This window comes from Rhipicephalus microplus, chromosome 9, assembly GCF_043290135.1.
Source record: "Rhipicephalus microplus isolate Deutch F79 chromosome 9, USDA_Rmic, whole genome shotgun sequence".
NCBI lineage: Eukaryota > Metazoa > Arthropoda > Arachnida > Ixodida > Ixodidae > Rhipicephalus > Rhipicephalus microplus.
The window spans coordinates 130,153,074-130,174,023 of NC_134708.1; the positions used below are offsets into that span (position 1 = coordinate 130,153,074).

The 20,950-nt window shown below is 45.7% G+C and overlaps 1 protein-coding gene across 2 annotated transcripts in view; it reads left to right on the forward strand.

Moving 5' to 3' along the window:
- LOC119163054 (uncharacterized) overlaps positions 1-13,675 on the forward strand; it is a 149,105-nt gene extending 135,430 nt beyond the window's left edge. For both annotated transcript variants that reach the window (XM_037414988.2, XM_075874304.1), the window contains exon 15: positions 13,289-13,675. In XM_037414988.2, the coding sequence (XP_037270885.2) occupies positions 13,289-13,358 (70 nt within the window). In that variant the 3' untranslated portion in view covers positions 13,359-13,675. The remainder of the gene's footprint in view (positions 1-13,288) is intronic.
- The last annotated feature ends 7,275 nt before the right edge of the window (positions 13,676-20,950 follow it).

Here is a 20,950-nt window from a genome sequence, read left to right on the forward strand (position 1 = left end):
GGAGGTTCGGAAGTAGTGCGCGTAAATGTGTCCCACCGTGCGCGCACTCGGGAAACAGCCGCGGCAGGCACTGAGGGCGACCAGTGCTACTACGTTGCCTCCAAGTCGTCCCTCAGTATTTTTTATTACCGACCGCAACAACGGAGTACGTTTCTTAGTGGACACAGGCGCTGAGGTGAGCGTTATACCGGCGTCACAAGCTGAAAGAAAGAAACCTAGTACATCGCCCTTGCAAGCTGTCAATAACACGGCAATAACAACATATGGCCATCGTTCACTGTCGCTGAACTTCGGTTTTGGCAGAACGTTTAGATGGGTGTTCATAGCTGCTGATGTCAAATTCGCCATACTAGGCGCAGACTTTCTCCAGTTCTTCGGTCTGTTGGTCGACGTCCGCAACAAACGGCTTCAAGATCCCGTTTCTCGGGGAGCGGTACAAGGCACGCCGTGTTGGCACCCCCCTATCAGCCCGGCCTTGCTCAGTCCGGCTGGGGAAGCGTACTTCACCGCAATACTACAAGAGTTCCCAGAGCTGACACGACAGCCACAGGCATTTCCAGAAGTAAAGCACGGCGTCCTGCATCACATCGAAACCACAGGCCCACCGGTCTATGCGCGACCACGGCGCCTGTCACCCGAGAAGCTGCGGTTGGCTCGACAGGCGTTTGCCCACATGATGGAACTCAGGATAGTACGTCCTTCATCCAGCCCATATGCGTCACCTCTTCACATGGTCCCAAAATCAACAGACGGTGATTGGCGCCCTTGCGGGGACTATCGAGCGCTGAACCGGGTAACAGTGCCAGACCGTTACCCAGTCCCGCACATTCATGACATGACCTCCTTCCTGCATGGTGCTACCATTTTCTCTAAAATAGATCTAGTGCGAGCATATCATCAGATACCCGTAGCACCGGAGGATATCCCCAAGACCGCAATAACAATGCCGTTCGGAATGTTCGAGTTCCTACGCATGCCTTTCGGCTTACGCAACGCCGGCCAAACTTTTCAACGGTTTATGGATGGCGTTGTCCGTGGCCTCTACTTTTGCAAGGTATACCTCGATGATCTTCTGATTGTTAGCAGCACTCCTGAAGAGCACGAGCGGCATCTGCGCTACGTACTTCAGCGACTGACAGAGAACGGCATCGTTATCATTACGGCAAAGTGCGTGTTTGGGGTACCGACACTATCATTTTTGGGCCACAGCATTTCAAGTGCCGGAGTACAGCCCCAGAAGGACAAGGTGGAAGCAGTACGGCAGTTTCCACAGCCGAAAAACCTCTGCCAGCTTCGAGAGTTCCTGGGACTCGTAAATTTCTACCGTAGGTTTATCCCGAAATGCGGCAACATCCTTCACCCTCTCCACAGCCTACTTGCGGCATCTGGATCTAAAGCAACTGCCATTCAGTGGAACGACCAATCCACACAAGCATTCCGGATGATAAAGGAAGCTGTCGCAAATGCTACCATGCTCACGTACCCGCAGCTGGGTGTTCCTCAGTGTGTCATGGTGGACGCCTCCGATGCAGCGATTGGAGCCGTGTTGCAGCAGAGGGTGAGCGGAGTGTGGTGACCAATTTCCTTCTTCTCTAGAAAACTGAGCCCATCCGAACGAAGGTACAGCACCTTCGGTAGGAAACTCCTGGCCATATACGCGGCTATCCGGCATTTCCGACATTATGTGGAAGGACAAGAATTTTTTGTGCTCAGGGATCACAAGCCACTCAACTACGCATTGCGCGCGAACTCCGATTCTGGTGCGCACGTGGCACGGGAGCTCCGCCAAATGTCGTACATCGCAGAATTCACGACAGATATACGCCATGTTAGTGGCACGGATAATGCTGCTGCCGACGCTCTTTCGCGCGGTCCAGTGAATGCCATCAGCCTGCCGAGCGGCGTGGACTTCACCACACTTACGACGGCTCAACGCAGTGTTGGAGAATTGAAGCGTCTACTGACGTCTTCAACCAGCGCCTTGAAGCTGCAATGGTTGGCAGAACCCACAGGATCCGTATGCTGCGACATGTCTACAAGCAAGGCCCGACCGTTCGTCCCCTCGAACCTCCGTCGCAGCATTTTTGACTTGCTGCACAGCCTGGCGCATCCCGGGATTCGAGCCACGCAACGGCTATGCACAGGGAGGTTCGTGTGGCCAGGAATAAACCGGGATGTCCGATACTGGACACAAGAGTGCATCGCATGCCAGCGCTCCAAAGTTCAGCGACATACTGTGACCCCCTTGGGATCCTTCCCTCTGCCGGACTGTCGATTTGCCCATGTGCATGTTGACATTGTGGGACCACTGTCGTTGTGCCAGGGGCAAAGCTACTTGCTAACCTGCATTGATCGCTTCACGCGATGGCCGGAAGACGTGCCCATTCCAGACATGACTGCTGATACCGTCGCCCGCGCATTTATTTTCCACTGGGTGGCCCGCTTCGGAGTGCCGGCAACCGTGACTACGGATCGCGGAACACAGTTTGAGTCCGCCCTGTTTGCAAGCGTCACCCGGCTCTTGGGTACTCACCGCATCAGAACAACTGCCTACCATCCGATAAGCAACGGTATAGTGGAAAGGTTTCATCGCCATCTGAAGACGAGCCTGACGGCTACTGCGAGTCACAGTTGGGTAGAGGCACTGCCGTTTGTTCTGTTGGGCGTTAGGACAGCTCTGAAAGCAGATATTGGATGCTGCTCCGCTGAACTGGTGTACGGAACAACGCTTCGCCTCTCAGGGGAGTTTTTCACTACCAGTAAAGACGAAAACGTGTACGCGAATGCGGACTACGCCGTGCGACTACGAGACATCATGAGCAAGCTACGTGCTGTTCCTCCGCGTCCGCCCGCAGCCCGGCCAGTCTATGTGGACCGGGAACTCTCCTCCTGCTCTCACGTGTTTGTGAGGCACGACGCCGTACAGCCTCCACTCCGGCCCCCGTACGACGGGCCTTTCAAGGTGCTGCGACGGGCAGACAAGCACATTACAATCGACAGAGGTGGTCGTCACGACGTGGTTTTTCTAGACCGCGTAAAATCAGCACACGTGGACTCCAACAGCGAAGCTCCTGCACCACCTTGAGCTCCATCTTCGCAGGCACCCCCGGCAGACCACGTAGCGCAGCCCCAACAAGTCCTCAAACGGTTTACACGGAGTGGACGGTGTACGAGACCCCCGGTGCGCATGAACTTATGAACCGCAGTGGGTCGTCCGAGTGCGGCCGCTGTGCGCGCACTCACCATGGGGGAGTACTGTGGCGACTCAAAGCGGTGCTTCTGTGTGCGGTGCAGAGAGCGCTTGCGCCCGCACGAGAAAGTTATCTTCGAGAGGAAGGGTGATAGTAAAAGTCAGTTGTTGTTTGGGACGCGAGTTGTTCACTTGCGCAGCTTTGCCGAGCGACGCGTCACAACAGTTTCATCGTAGCGGAGTTCGACTGTATGTCAATTTTAAAAAATGAATTTTTTTGTCACTTTTTGGTTCCAAAGACCAGTTGGCCCCCTTAACAATGAAACATAACATAGAAGAATCAAGCATGACAACATTAAAGAACAACTCCCATTGAAATTAACGGGTAACACTGCGTCACAGACCACTGTAAGGTCTTCATGCATGCCTTTACACTTCTCTCTATGATGTAAGCTACCGAGGTTCGATGCAGTTAGAGTTAACTTATGTTATTACAGTGAAAGTTATGAGATCAAAATTCGGGTAATGCGCAGTGCCATAGTTGCCCGCTGCCGCCAGTGTCCGTACCCACAAGGCACGAAATTAGAAAAAAAAAAAAAAAACTAGTACCAACTACACAGTGGTACTCGCACCTGGGTCCGCTGGGTGCAAGCCCAGTATTCTACCACTGAGCAACACCAGTGCTTGGGACTTGCTGGCAAGCTTGCATTAGGCAGGCTTCACGTCGGGGAAAGCAATCACGTTAATACGACCTATAAAGTATTTTAAAACAGCGACAGAACAACTAGTCGTCGTACAATGCGAATAGCGTAACGAGTGGGTCGTCCAATGCTCCAACTCATTGCAAAAGCTTGTTTTTGTTCGGCTATTAACTGTGGCACAGACGAACTTCGGGTATAATTTCTCGTCGTCGTCAGCCACTGCATGAACAATTGGCACAAGATTCCTTACTACTGTTTAGCGGATATCACGCTTCTCAGAAGAATAACGAAAAATAGCATAGCGAATGCCGGCCTACTACCCAAAAGTTTTTATTGTTGATTGTGTAGTGTGTATCAAGCAAGTGTGCTTGCAGCAGTTACCCAATGAGTGTTTAGAAAAGGCTCGGAAAGGCCGCTCTTCTAGCTTTTGCTGTGACTGTGCTGCACCTTTTGTGCAGGCCTGGCATATTTGTGTTACGGTACTATAATATTGGAAAAAAAAAAAACAAGCATACTGCAGGAAAGGGCTGCGCTGCAAAGTTGAGGACGAAAAACTGGACTGACACAGGGAAAGCGCATCTTACAACTTGTTAGATGCGCTTTCCCTGCGTCAGTCCAGTTTTTCGTCCTAAACTTTGCAGCGCAACCTTTTCCTGCAGTATATTCCAACTAGCCCTCACACAGGCTTTTCTAAACCTAATACAAACATAATTTATTATACTTCTGTAATTGCACAGTCATTTTTGGGGGATTCTAATCGACTACTGTAGCCAATCACATTTTTAAGGTGAGCATAGAGTTTGATACAATAACCTAGAGAGAAAAGTGTCGCTGCAATCGTACCAGCTTAGGAACGATGGGAAGAACAGGCTTCGGATTGCATAGCATTAGCTAGCAAGCTGTCTGTAGATCTTTTTCTACAGTTTTATTTTCGTTTTTCACACACTTTGGGTAGTGGAGTGCAGCGCAAAGCATTCAAGCAGTGCCCTTGTTGTTCAGTGATGTTGAAGACTACCGTATTTACTCGAAAATCACGAGAGAAAAAAAAATTTTTAATATACATAGGTCGGCCATTATTTTTTAGTTTAGAGACAGAGAAATTAAAATGTAGCACACCGTTATTTACATAACTCAGTGCCCTAAGCGTGTCCTCGCAGCGGGAGCCAGAAGAACAATTTCATAAATCTCGTATTTATATTTCATGCAAAGTCATTGACCAAAACGACTATTTGAGGGGAATGACTGATATAGCTAGGGAACTTCACAATAGATGCTGGACCCATAATACAGTTGCCTAATGTTTACCGTAGAGTAGCATGTGGTGGTTTTTAATGTCGTGGCACATTGGAGGCCCCCACAGTAAGCAGGAAATGAGATTTTATTTTCAACCCACTTTGGAAAGAAAGCATCACTGATCTCTCAGCAGATTTATAGTAATTATGACAGCATGCATCCACCAGCGGAAAAACATATGCCGAGATCTTATACGAATACAGGAATTCTCAGTTACCTCCCTGCCTTTCCTCTCTATTTATCTCTCTCTCTCAGTTACTTTGTCCTGCGGAAAAAGATACTTGCAGCGTAAATTATTTTCCCCTTTAAACCACATAAGTGCCACAAAATTTTAAACGGTTTATGTCAAGATCTTCAAGGTAGGTCTTGCTTCCCCAGGTATTCAACAACCAGTACTTCGTGACCTTCAGTAAGCAGCAGAAGCAAATTTTATTTTTAAAACACTGATAAAGAGCGCTACCATTCTGTACGAATGATTTGCTGAAAACTACAATTTGCAGAATTAAAGCAACAGCTCTATTTCTCTGTAAGAATAGCTAAATTACTGTGAAAAGTGACATGCTATGCGGGTTACGGTGTTACATGTAACATCTTACCGCCAACGCTGGAAACAAAAAAGGCGTTCCTGCACTCATCACGCTTATCACAAAATACGAGCTCTCTTGCAACACAGCCTCCACATAATATACAAGGTGGCTGTCGCTTTGCTCAGCAGTGTACGATGCATGAGCTATAGACACTTCTAGTGCATCAGATGGGCATTCTTTATTGTCTTCCTCGTAATGTTCAATATCATGCAGCATTTGAACTACAAATAGAAGACTTGACCACTATGTCAGCCACATTGTCACCCTTTGGACTCAGTCTCTATAGCCTTGTTACATAGCTTGGCTATAGATGCCAGACTGAGGCATCTATAGCCAAGCTGCGTTACCAGGCTATTGAAGCTGAGGCACCAAGTGCTGCACTCAGGCACAATGCACTAAATTTAGTTCTTTTTTTTTATCATTTCTTTGTCAGGCATTGCAGAGAAAACCAGTGCAAGCACTGATTTACGAAATGTTTGTAAAGTAATGACTGGCCATGAAGAAAATAACAGCACAGTTGGCGAAAACCTGGGGCAGTGCTATGGCAGTGCGCCACTCACTACTGGCGCTGCTGCCATCAGCGCCCCTAGCAGCATTAGCGACATGCCAAGGGACCCTCTTCGGCAAGAAAATAGCACCACGCTGAACACACCTCACTACTAACCCAGCGCCGCTGAAGGAGTCCACGTAGACACTAGAGCCAGATTCTCCTCTAGATATTGTAGTATAAAACTCAACAAAGGGAAGTGATTGTAACCAGTTACTCACTTCCTGTAACGTGTCCCAGTCTGGTTACAAGTGACGCTGGTGGGCCCTCTTAGAGATTACACACTTGGGTAACTAACAAAGTGGATGGGGGAATGCCCTCTTGTTGGTAGAGCATCAGACATGTAATTAGAAAGCTGTGCTTTGCAAGTGTGCTGAACTTAATCCATATCAGAGTGGCCTAATGTTTACTGTAAAGCTGCATGTCATGACTTGTCACTTCATGGCACATGCTAAAGCCATTTTCTCAAAGTTGCAGTAACAGAAAATGACATTCCATCATGATGCTCTTTGGGAAAAAAACGTTAGACTTGTGTGAACATTCGAATGCTCTATATACTCTAACGAATATTGCAGTGTTCAAATTCGCTGAAATTATTAGAAAAGTTTGTGAAGTATATGAAGTAAATGAATGGAGGTCGTTAATCGAATCGCAACCGCAGCGGCTGCATTTTCAATTGAGTCGATAACTCCATTGAAAATGCTTGGGGCCCGTGTGCTTAGATTTAGGTGCTTGTTAAAGAACCCCAGGTGGTATAAATTTCTGGAGCCTTCCTCTATGGCATCTCTCATAATCATAAGCTAGTTTTGGCTCATTGAACCACGACAATCATTTTATAAGATATAAACGGATAACTGTATATTAGCCCGCATGTAACTCACTGTAAAGGTCAGTAAAAAGATGCTAAGCCATGAAGACATTTGTCTAAAGAAAATCTGCACTGCTACAAAGCCCCACTTCAAGGTTAAATTAACATACCCCCAAATCTATTCGTACTTTAAAAGCTTGCTATACCGGCTTATATGCTCCAAGTACAGCAAGTTTTAAAGCGTTACATATTTGCCAGCTTATCACTTGCATTCTGTCGAAAGCTACTATTCAAAGTTGTTTCCACTTCTTTTGAATGGATGGATGGATGAACTTTATTGGGGTCCTGAAGGATTCCACTCCCGTTTTATAGAGGTAGGATCGTGGGCCGCTCCCACGTAGGGACGGGGAGACCTAGCCTCACCGCCGCATCGTGGGCCTTCTGGACAGCCTTGAGTTATCTTATGAGGACCGAACCCGTAAGCATGAAATGAAAGTCATTTTCAGAAAATTTTTTATATTTTTCTTGTAAAGAGGGAATAAAAAGCATTTTCAAAGAATTTTTTTTTACTTTTTGAAAAATATTGTGCAAGACAGTTAGGTCATCACAAATATGCCCATTTTTCTTAATAGAACATGATATACACTGTTGTCACGTGACGTCATGGATAGGATCTCTGCGCTGGGGGCCTTAAGATGGTGGCAACCATGACGTTTTTATCTCATTAAAGAATGTCTGTGCAAAGAAGACACGCAGTCGTTCGGTCTTTTGTTTTTGTGTGCTCTACCCACTTTTTTCTGTTTGCGAGCCACGCCAAGAGGGAACATAAAGAACCACAGGGGGCACCGGCACTAATCTGATGTCACCGTTTGAGCTCGTGCAGCACCTCAACCAGCTGGGTGGTGGCCACGGTGACGTCAATGCAAACTATGTTTACTATTCAAGTTTGATTTGAAGTGATTCGACCAAAATAGCTATTCACTTCGAACCTAAAGCTCCCTATTGGCGCAAACCTAGAAAAAATAGCTGATCGTCGAACAACATGACAGTAATTGTGACGGCATGCTTTCACTATCGTATGAAACACATGCATGGATCTTATCTGGCGAAAGAAATTTTTTCAGGGCATAGTTCCAAAAAAGTACTTGTAGCATAAATTATGTTGCAACTAGGATCTGTATGACTGCCTGGAAAATTGTGTTCATGTAAAGGCTTTCAAGGTCAGCCTCTAATGCTCAGGAATTTAACAGTAAAAAACCTATTGCCGCACATGGAAGCAAATAGAAGGAAATATTGTTTAAAAAAACATTTCCTTCAAGGAAGTGATGAAGCAATGCGATAGTACTGCAGACCCCAGCAGAGCTCCAACATCGGCCGCTGTGCAGGTCGCCATCCTCCGAGCCATCGAGCGCATTACTATCGTCGCATCCCTTGATTGATCGCGCCACTGTCTCCTCATGTACAGGGGCCCAATCCTCGGCAACAAAATCGAGCACATTTTGCCGCGCTGGCTTCTTCAAGTTTCCTTTTGGTGTTCGCACTTCTTCACGCGTATACTGCTCCCACAAATACCGCATGGCGTTAGTGGGTGCATGCTGCTGGCACACAAAGCACGTCGGTGTCATACTCCTTGAATGCATTTGTGGTGGCTTGTGTCTTACGTATGGGTACCTGGTCCACCACTAGTAAGCGTCTCATGCTGTCGACGCTTGAGCCCCAGACTCTTAACAGCTATTCTTGCATTTTGTCTCATGTCATCCAGCCATTTTTCATGGTGGTGTAATGAATATTTATTGCGAATGGGAAAAAAAGTCAGTGATGTCATAAAACGAACTAGGCAACAATGTGACCCCTTGCCCCCATCGAACAAATTTTTCTGACCTGCTATGCGAAGGTCCGCAAAGGCCCTGGCTAGAATTTTTTCACTTTGGTCCTTGAAGACAATGAAGGCTGGCAGCTTGTGGCTGGTGGCGCAAGCAGCTAGGTAAACCGTGAAGCCTCGCCGGCCACATCCATATGGTGCTTTTGCCGACCGACCATGTTATTCGTCCTGTTGGTGGGGTTGTCTGTTTGCACCATCGTCTGATTAATGTTGGCCATGTTACTATGAGGTGTAGCTGTTGCACTGTTGGGGCAAGTTGGCGGAAAACCGAAAGGCACTTGCTGCCTGTGAAAGTTCGTCGGGCGACGTCTGGCTCTCATTCGTAGCACAGCGCATTGTAACACCCAACAGTTGTTTTCAGCAATTTATGTAATCACTGATGGCTGCATGCTGTTAGCAGATTTGACGGCCTCTTTGGGAAGAATCTGGTTGCACGTCCTGCACTTTTTTCGTGTTCAAGCTACTCGAAGAGTGCTTTGTCAACTTGTTCGCCAAACACTGGTGCACCGTTACTTAGCTTCCGTCGAAGTTTTTTTTCCTGTAGTTTAGCTGCAGCAAATTACAGAAATTGTTCTCCCATTCACGTATCTGCTTCCGGTCGAGCTTGAAATGTTGTGATTGCTGGTGCATGTTCTTTCCGTTTTCTTGATGTCGTCGAATAGCCTCGATTTTCTTTGCCACTGTGTAGGACTGCATGGGCATAGCTGACCCCTCACCACAAACACCAAGCAACAAATGGCATGGGGCAATCGGGTTGCACTGCAAAGCAGGATTGAATTGGGCTAATTGGATCGGGGAGGACACTTTCTTGAAATAGGGATATTTGAAATTGCCCATGAAGTTGGGGGCGGGGAGCGCTTGTATGGTTGGGGGCAGTTGCTAGAAGTTTTACGGTAGCCATTGAAACACAATGTTTATTATTTTGGGCATTGTCAAATGTACAATGCATGTGAAAAACAATTTTTTTGCTTAATTATGAATTTCTTTATGTGCTTCAACCTCTTAGAAACACCAATCAATGCTTAAGTATGCTTTAAGACATCCAAGAGTGAATATAAAACCAATTATTTGTTAGGCGGTAGGCGTAAAAGTCGTTTGTGCTGAATCCCGTCATTTCGTATGCTCCTGGGAGGCAAGAAATACACCGGCCTTGATCATACTCAATGGATGAAAGCACGGGTCCCACAAGCAGTCTAGAGAATGATTTAGGGGAGGTGGCAAACGCTTTGAAAGCCTTGGTGTGCTGTGTTAGAATATTCAATATATTGAACAAATTTCCTGTTGCCAGGTTTTGGGTCGATATAAATGTGCTACAGGGTATTTTTTACTTGGAGGCTCTAAACTGAATTTCACGTGTGCACAAAATATTCACAGAGGAGGCGCCAAAGCCTGGTGGCTATTGTCAAAAAAATAATTGTAGAAAAGCAGAAAAAAAATCTTTCACCCTGTTTTTCTTTATGTGTAAATTACTGCAGAGCTGCTAATAAGTGACCTTATTGAAAAACTCTCACAGGAAGGTCATCTTACAATTGTAATGGACTGGTGATACTGAGCTTGCAAAACTTACTTTTATTGTGATAGCAACTGTATGAACACTCTCGGCTAGATTTTGCCATCGACGTCTGCATTCGCCATCATTCATCGTATATGTATACGTATCTATATATATGAAAATGCAAGAGAGAAAAATGAATTGAAAAAGACTCGGGCGCGCAGAATCTAGCGTCCGACCTCTTGCTTGCGAGTGCGAGGTGTTAGCCACTGAGCCACAAAGGAGCATATCCTTCAATGTTGAAACAAGCTATTTAAATCTACCACTTACCGCTGGTTATGCCCGTCTCGGGAGAGCTGTCGTGTTTTCAGCATCACCAGCTGGATGACGCAATGAGCGTGCATCGCCAGATCATCACGACGCGGTGGCGCGCTCTCTCATCTCCCGCGTGTACTTTGCCCCGCGGAGATGGGGGTGGACGCTCAAGCGTACGCGCTTATGTAGTGGTGATGCAAATCGTTTGCCTTGAGCTTTCACCAAAACGATTCTGTTCTAGTTACCGGGTGCACAAAGGTCATCGCATTTGCTGCAGTCTTTGTTTGCGAAAAGGGCACGCTTTTCAGACACAGCGAACTAACAACTGAGACACTTATTCATGTTCATCTGTACCTGTGAGTATGTTCCGGGCATTACTTGTTCTTGAGTAAAGTGGGGCACATTTCCATCTGCTTGGCATTCTGCGCCTGACCTTCCAATTAGTTGCTATCGCATTCATTGCTGTACCTCTGCAGCAAAGCTGCGACTTTTTCTTCCTCACTTTTTTCTTGCAAATTTAATTGGGTGGTTTGATACAATAATGGCGGGTTGTACAAAAAGGGAATTGTGGGAGTCAAATATGAAAACTTTTAATAAAACTGAAAATAGGAATGGCTATATTTTGCTACAAATATTTTTGCTCTTTTTTTTGTCTTTGGCTGCATTTGGGCTACAGTTTCTCTGGCTTTTGGCGACGCTGCCTCGTCTGACCTGGTAACAATTCTGCAGGGCCAACTTGCTGACAACCAGAGTTTGTGGAAAATAATAGAGCTTTGTGAATTGCAAAATTTCGGGTGTGAAGTTAATTCGAATATTGAAATGTCAATATGAATGGAATCGAACATTTTTTTAATATTTCTACGATATTTTTTTAGAATACTTCGAAGCAAAATTGCAAAAAATAAAAATAAAGCTCTTAAGCACATTCTTATGAGATAGCATCATGGAAGTGTTTCTTTTGGCTAGGTTGGTGAACTGCTGGTGGGGTGGTGTTTCATAGTTGTCCAATTAAGAATGAGGCAATGTGGAGGGTGCATTGTACTTACGTACTTGATTTCATGCAACCAAAGTGGCCAACAACACTTAGCATGTGAAAGGCAAAGATGCCCAAGCCTCTCTCTCCTCCTCTTTCAACTTCTGTGCAAGACCAACTGATGTGGCGGACAAGGGTGTGCTCCCTTCAAGTCTGGAGTTCGAAGTCTGCCTTGTAGACTTCAATATATGGGAGCATCACAACTTTTGATTGGTAAAAATCTTCGGTGTCTGATTTTTTGGAATTCCTGCCCAAACTTCAGATCCAAGACAGTAATAATTGCAGGAATGGAAGTGTTGCTCTAATTGCTCCAAACTGCTCCAAAAGAGAAACGTTGCTCCATGCTGCTCCAAACTGCAATAACTGTTAATAACTGCTCTGTACCTGCTCCGAAATGGCATTGGGGAAACTAAGAATAATGAAGTTAAACCATGTGACCATGTAGCGAGACTAAATGAAAACTAAGATAACCTCTATACTGTCATTTAGTGTACAGCTAGTATAGGAGCGGTGTACTAGAATATTGGCAATGCTATGCGTACTAGCATTTTCTATGTACATTTAATATGGTTGTGTATTTGTACTTTACAAGTAGACCATTTTGATGAAATGCGTGCGAGACTACTGCCGCTGTGACGACTTTGATATATATGTGACTCATTACATTTAGCACTTTCATCACCTTTGACCTCGTTTATGTCACAGGAACAAGTAGTTTGAATGTAAGTTCATTTAGCTTATTTTATTTCTTGAAATTTCAATGCTGACTACTTTCGTAAATTATTAAAACACTTATTGGTGTTCACTGACCGTACATCTGCCTAATTATATTTCCTGTAATTTGCTGTGATTAATATATGTACCATATGTTTAATAATATTTTTATTTATAAGAGGCTTAAATTATGCAGAGCTCCAAGAGTCATTTGGAATATTTTGCTGTTTGCTCCGAAAACATTAATAGCTGCTCCACTCTCACTTTTTCTGCTCCAAAAATAAAAATGTCACTTCCTTCACTGTCAATGAGCACCCCCCCCCCAACACACTCTGTCTGCCACGTCTATCATTTGCATGTTGAAACCAGTGCTTTTTGAGTAAATACATTGGAGACTGTAGCAGAGCCTGAAAGGCTGCTTTGCCGCGATAAGAGAGTGTGAAGGGGTGAAGCGTATTGAGAATCCAAAAGTGTTAACGGTCAATCAGATGTTGACTGTGTCTTCTGAAAGATGAAATAGTAAAATTCCGTTGCAAATTGTATCGAACAAACACTACTAGAAATGTGTAGGAAATTTTTAATATTCCCACGCCCCTAAGTATGTGCATCATGTTATGTTGAAGTAAATGAAAGATGGTACACTTCAAGTGTGAACCTGTTTACTTTGGTATCTTTGTCTTACTCGTTCTTTCTGATGTCTCTCAGTGTTGCCATTCTTTTGTGCAGGCCAGATGTTCCTCGTTGCGGCAGCACTCCAACATTGACACCCATCAGAAAGCAGCCTGACTGGCGGTGAAATTTCAGATGTACCTAGGCTTGGGGCCTTTTGTTAATCATTTCTTTGTTTCTGTAATTTATTGACCAATACATTGTCTAGGAGATGCTTTTAATTTTTTTTGACAATGTGTTATACACGGAGCATTACTGGTAACGTTTTATGAACTTTCTGATAAGTTAAAGTTCTGCATTTTACAGGGACTCTTGACAGCCTTTGAAAAATCGGGTCGTCTTCCTCAAAAAGTGCATTTTACCTATGAAAAAATATTCAATTTATAACTGCTGCTGTGAGACAAAGGGCAGAAGTGTCATTATCTGTGTTATGCCCAAGTTGAAGCAATGACATTATTACACCTTTTGGTGCACCTAATTGTTTAAGGGGTTATATGCAGAAGTATACTGGATAAGGTACGAAATGTGAATAATTTTCTTTGGATTAAGGGACAAATACCCATTGAAATCCGCATTGAAATACTGCTCACATATGGGGAAAGACGTCTCGCTTTGAGAAGTGAATTCATGACATTGAGCCAAGTTGAGGCAGTAGTGCGATGCTGTATTCAGAATCAACTGAACAAGTTCAACCACAGGGCATTTGAAGTGTCACGCTATGATAAGCTAAATAGATGAGCTGGGGGGAAAACTATGTGAACAAGTAGTACAAGGAACAAAGAATGGTACTTGTTTTTGTGGTGCAGGTGTTAGGTAAAGTGCAGGTGTTATATGGCAGCCGCATACAGCTCTTACATGGTAGATTATTATATGTGGGGCTTTGAATCTTTTCTGTTCCCCGTTTCAAAGGCTTTGCAGCCTGTGGCTTTCGTATTGCGTATCTTTTATTGTATGTCTGTATTGCGTGATTATGTACTTTATTTTGGCTAATAAAGACAATAGAGCCATGGACACCTTGTTTTTTGGTTTGGTATTTTAAAACTGCATATTGTGGGCATTCAGTATACTCATCCTCTTTATCTGTACATTATCATCATTATCGGTTCATCATAGCTGCTGGCTGCTGGGTCCTCGGGCCTAATAAGAAGTCACCCCATACGTGCTGGAGGGTGCTCTTCGATTCCCCCTCCCATCATCTCGACTGCTCTACCTCCTGGAGCTTCGTTAAGGTCTGTGCTTGGGCCAAATGTTTGGAAATATGTTGCAGCGCAGAGATGGAAGTGTTGCGCCAATTGCGTCAGTCTGCGCCAATCTGGCCTGCTGCGCCTAGCTGCGTCGAAACGACAATTTACGCGTGCAATGCCCTATTTAGTTGAGTTTTGTCATCGACCGAGGATAAGCAATGGGATAAGCAATGGGAATGGATAAGCAATGGGACCGAGTACCTAAGGGAACACGAAATATATGTGACGACTAAAGGTAACAGGAATGTAGCAGTGATGAAAAATAGGGCACTGTGGAATTACAATAGGTATGATGTTGTGAGAAAAATATGGAAAGGGGTCATGGTTCCTGGTCTGATGTTCGGCAATGCAGTCTTGTGCATGAGATCAGTAGTTCTAGCAAGATTAGAAATTAAGCAACGTGGAATAGGTAGGCCTGTCTTAGGAGCTCACGGGAATACACCAAATTGGGGAGTACAAGGCGGTATGGGATGGGCATTGTTTGAGGGCAGGGAAGCTAGCAGCAAGATAAAATTTGAGAAGCGATTGAGAGAAGTGGGGGAGGTGTGTTGGGCTAGGAAGGCTTTCAGCTACTCTTGCATGGAGAATGTCGATAAAAAAAATGGATGAAGCGAATCGGAAAATTGACGGGTAAATACTTAAAAAACAGCAGGCGGCCGAACCGAAAAGAATTCTCGGTTAAGAAGGTGAAGAAAGCTGAGACTGATATGTGGTGAATTGGCATGATTAAGAAGCCCGCACCAGAGATCTATTGAAGTTTTAAGCAGGAAATTGCCAAGGAAAACATCTATAATAATAATCGGGGTGGTTCTCCACTGTTTGAGGCCAGGACGGGAGTATTGCGAATCAAGACATATCGGGCCAAATACGAAGGGGTAGACACGGTATGCAGTGCGTGTGGAGAGGAGGAGGAAACTGCCGAACACTTGATAATGTTATGTAAATGGCTTTACTCTATAGTTCAGGATGAAAGCGCAGAGTTTTTCAAAGCACTGGTGTTTAGGGACTGGGAGGGCAAAATAGATGTTAAGTGGGTAGAATTAACTAGAAGGAGGTTATCTGATTGGTGGCTAAAGTCAAGGCACGAGTGAAACTTAAACTCTTCACTGCAAAGTACCAGTCCTCAACTTCACTATGTAAAGGAAAAAGAAAATAAGTCTAGGTTTTGGTTCACTAGATATTACGGCTTGGTTGCCTTAGCCACCGCCCGATCTAAAGGGTACAGCCATATCAATCAATCAATCAATCAATCAATCAATCAATCCGTCCGTCCGTTAGAGAAAACATTTAGGGGGACTCTTTGACAGGTGGTATAGACAGGTACGATTCCAAAGTGGTACCAGTATCTAAGACAAGTAAAGTCCGGAGCTGAAATCAACGTAGCCATGGGGGCCGAGTCGATTCAGATGTAGGGTATATTAACATACAGGGTGGCAGAAATAGGCTGAAGTGAGAAGAGATAGAAGAACAGCTAAGGGAGGAGAGGCCGATGGTATGTGGTTTTGTAGAAACACATCTTAGGGACATAGTTAGTATGAGGTAATAATTAGCGGTTTGTTGTGTGTGGCACAATTAATGCGGCTGATGCAGAGCACGTGGCCAGTTCCCGACCCGTCAACTAACGAAGCTGATCCGTTCTGCAAAGGCCAATACGGGAGACATGCGCACGGGAAATAAAAAATACTCGTTCGTTCACACGATTCACGAGTGGAGCGGTCAATGTCACCCCCGTTTGGGACTAGAAGGGGAGGGCTTACTTGGAAGAGCGTCTGGCAACAAGCAGGCGAGGCGCCGCCGTCTGAGTTTAAGTCATTGTTGGCATGCACGTGTGTTGATTATGCCGTTGGAACGCGACCACTGCGCTGACCATGGTTGCAGCGCAGAGATGAGCATATCCTCCCTTGCTATACGTCATTACCGAGTGTTGTTAAGATGGCAGGGTGCCTCGCTGTCGCATGCACACCTGGCAAGCGCACAGGGCCAGACGGTGTAATTTCTGCGCTAAGGGGTAAAGGGTACAGCCATAAAAGGCTCAGCTTCCTTCACCTTCTTCTTAACCGATAATTCTTTTTGGTTTGGCCCCCTGCTGTTTTCTAAGTATTTACCCGTCAATTTTCCGGTTCGCTTCGTCCATTTTGTATCGACATTCTTCATGTACAAGTAGCTGAAAACCTCTCTAGCCCAAGGCTCCTCCCCCATTTCTCTCAATCGCTTCTCAAGTTTTATCTTTCTGCTAGCTTCCCTGCCCTCAAATGATGTTCACCCCATACCACCTTGTACTCGCCGATTTGGTGTATTCCCATGAGCTCCTAAGGCAAGCCTACCTATTCCACGTTACTTAATTTCTAATCTTGCTTCAACTTCCGATTTCATGCACAAGACCGCATTGCCGAACGTCAGACCAGGAACCATGACCCCTTTCCATATTCCTCTCACAGCATCATACCTATGTAATTTCCCGCAGGGGCGCCTGCGCAAGTAGGCGTTCGGTGTGTAGCGACACCACAGACCCGAGCTAACGGGCGAGTTTTGACTTCCTCCCACGCCTAGCCGTGCGTGGCTTTGCCGTGTCCGGGGAAAAGAGAATCCTGGGGGTTGAGCTGACGCTGGGTGATTGGACGTTTAAGGCAGAGGCAACACATCCCTTTGGCCCCGGCTTCACGTAGACGGCACCCCTGGGCTGGCCGACCCAGAGGAAATCGGCAGTCGCCTTTTCCTGTCTCCTTCTCTCTCTCCATCTTCGTCTTTTCTACTACTTTTGATCTCTCCTGTCCTCTCCTCACTTCTTTTTACTTCCACAATTCTCGGCGGCAAGTGTTAACCTGGTGTAGATATCCAACCTTGGGTAGATATATTAGGTTATAGCGGCCATGTACGGCTGGCGCCGCCGAATAAGCTACCAAATTTATGAGAACTCCTAGCCCTCTCACAACCAATCGCCCCTCCAAGAGGTGGCGCACCGATGCAATTTTCAAATTTCTTCCAAACAAGAAAGATAACTTCCCGAAATACCACATCATTCACTGTGAAAGTACAGAAAAGAAAGCTAGAAGCATTTCACCTTTCCTTGTGTCCAGATGCCTTATAGAAACGCTAGGCGCAGGCTACAAAGCCACAAAGACCCGTTCAACACACCGCTAATTATTACCTCATACTATGTCCCTAAGTGGTGAGCTGTTACTCGAAATAAAAGACCAGGCACAGTACCAGAGACTGCATAAACTTGCATCATTTGGGGATCAGGCTATCACAATCACACCGCATCAAACCATGAACACCGTGAAGGGTGTTGTATCAGATGGAGACCTGATGGATCTCTCTGATGATGAACTTCTAGCAGGCTGGAAAGAAGAAAATGTCATTCAGGTGCAGCGTATCAAAATATGAAGAGAAAATGAAGAAATCCCAACGAAACACATCGTACTCACTTCGCATCTAGCACTCTCCCCACTGAAATAGCAACAGGATATCTTAAACTGCCACTCAGACCATACATACCCAACCCGCGGCGCTGCTTTAAGTGTCAGAGGTTCAGGCACGGCTCCCAGAGCTGCCGAGGACAGCTTACCTGCGCGAAATGCGGCACCAAAGGTCATACCGCTGACGATGACTGTCAGCTACAAGTCCACTGCGCAAACTGTGAGGGTGACCATTCTGCATATTCCAGGTCATGCGTGGCCTGGAAAAGGGAAAAAGAAATTATAATTACAAAGTTTAAATTGAACATAAGCTTCCGTGAAACGCGGCAGCGCGTTTCCCCGCATTTTGCTGGGAACACATCGTATGTTGAAGTGGTGCGAGGGGGGTCAGCACCACTTCGGTTTTCGGCAATGCCTTGGACCACGCCCAGCGTGCCGAGGCAAACGCCACAAGCGCCTCGGCTGCCCCACCCTCCTTGAATACAGCCCCACCGAAGGCCCTTGTGAACCCTGGCAGCAGCCAGGGCACCACACAAACTAAAGAGGTCCCGTCGACCTCGAGCCCGGTGGGGTCGAAGGCTCCGTCTGTCACGACGACGAAGCCTACAACGAAAACAACATTGTCTGTCGTCTCTCCTGAGGCGATGGACACATCAACTGCACCGGCTTAGACTGCGCCAAAGGAGCGGCGGGGTGCCCTCGACCGCTCTAAAAAATACAAAACGTTAATTACAGGGCCTTCTAAAGGCTCTGTAAGATAAGTCACTTTTCTCTTTAGACACCAGCCACACTCATTTCGTACACACAGCACTTCTTTACTCCCATAATGGAGACACAAATTATACAATGGAACGTTGGAGGACTACTTCGAAACCTCGACAATGTCCAAGAACTTCTACACAAACATTCTCCAAAAGTGCTGTGTGTACAGGAAACACACTTAAAATCCAAGAATACAAATTTTTTGCATCAATATGTTGTCTTCTGAAAGCACAGAGATGATGCTGTGGTGTGATCTGATGGTGTAGCCATTATTGTTAATCGAGGAGTAGCATGTAGTCATCTACCACTACTAACATCCCTAGAGGCAGTCGCTGTTCGAACAGTTCTATTGAATAAGCTCGTCACCATCTGCTCTCTATACATACCGCCGCAACACTGCCTGGAAAAACATGATTTCCAGTCTTTAATAGATGAGTTACCAGAACCTTATCTGGTTCTAGGGGACCTGAATGCGCACAGCGGTTTATGGGGCGACTGACGATCTGATGCACGAGGTCGTCTCATCGAACAGTTCCTCTTTTCATAAGGTGCTTGCCTGTTTAATAGGAAAGAGGCAACATATTATAACCTTGCAAACAATACTTACTCCTCCATAGACTTCAGTATTGCATCTCCTTCACTTCTACCCCTACTCCAATGGAAAATTATAAATAATCCCTACGGAAGTGACCATTTTCCTGTCATTCTGAGTACACAAACATCATACCAATGTCATTCACAAGTTCCCAAATGGCTGACATACAAAGCCGACTGGGAACAGTTTTATAACACTACTCTTTTAAGTTGGACAGACATATGTGGGTTGAGCATAGATGAAGCTGTGGAGTACTTCACAGCTTTCCTTATTGACGCAGCAGCCAAGTGCATCCCGCAAACATCTGGACTGCCTGGCAAGCGACGCATCCCATGGTGGAACACCGAGTGTCGTAATGCGCGGAAGGAGAAGAACAAGGCATGAAGGTTGTTTCGGAATTCGCCGACAGCCGAAAATCTTGCCAGCTTTAAGAAAATAAAATCTCAAGGCAGGAGAACGCGCAGGCAGGCCAGCAGAGAAAGCTGGCACAAGTTCTTATCAGGGATCAATTCATATACACAAGAGGCTAAAGTCTGGAACATGGTTCGCAGGGTAGCAGGAAGAAAAGTACATACACTCCCACTCGTTAACACACAGGGTGACAGCCTGGAAAATCAGGCAAACTTCCTCGGTGCCCACTACGAGCAGGTGTCTAGCTCATCACACTATACTGAAGCTTTTCGAAGATATAAAGCAAAGATAGAAAAACAGAAACTAGAACACAAGTGTACAAACTACGAGGCATACAACCAGCCTTTCAACTTAGCTGAGCTACAAACATCACTAAACTCCTGCACTAATTCTGCCCCAAGCCACGATCGTGTCGTGTATGAATTGTTGAAAAACCTGTCGCTCGAAACGCGAAAAACATTACTCTCCCTATACAATGCTATCTGGTTTTCTGGCATCATCACCGCTTCCTGGAAAGAGGCTATAATTATTCCCATTTTAAAAGAGGGCAAGGACCCTTTCTCAGTATCGCCCATTCCTCTTACAAGCTGCCTTTGTAAACTTTTTGAAAATATCATAAACCGCCGACTTTTACATCTTCTTGAAACACACAGTCTGCTCGACCGATTCCAGTGTCGATTTCGAGAAGGTAGATCCAACACCGACCATCTGGTGCGAATCGAGACACAGATCTGAGACGCTTTCGCCCAGAAACAATACTTTCGCTCTGTGTTCCTCGATATCGAGAAGGCTTACGACACAACATGACGTTTTGGCATATTAAAAGACTTGTCTCACCTGGGTGTGCACGGAAGAATCTTTTCCATAATCCAGAGTTACTTGTCCAATCGAACATTCCGTGTCCGTGTAGGCAGTGTTCTCTCCCAAACATTTGTCCAGGAGACAGGAGTACCGCAAGGTCGTGTACTTAGTTGTACACTTTTTATTATCAAAATGAATTCCTTGCACCTGTCCATCCCCCGCAATATGTTCTATTGTACATATGTCGACGACGTTCAGCTTGGCTTCAAGTCATGCAACTTGGCAATATGTGAGCGGCAGGTTCAGCTGGGTTTAAACAAGGTCTCCAAATGGGCAGATGAAAACGGATTTGGACTTGACCCACAAAAAAGCACGTGTGTCTTGTTCTCTCGAAAGAGAGGCATGCACTCGGAACCCGAAATTCGACTGAACGGGCAACGTCTGTCTGTCAAAGCCGAGCATAAATTCTTAGGCTTAATCTTGGACA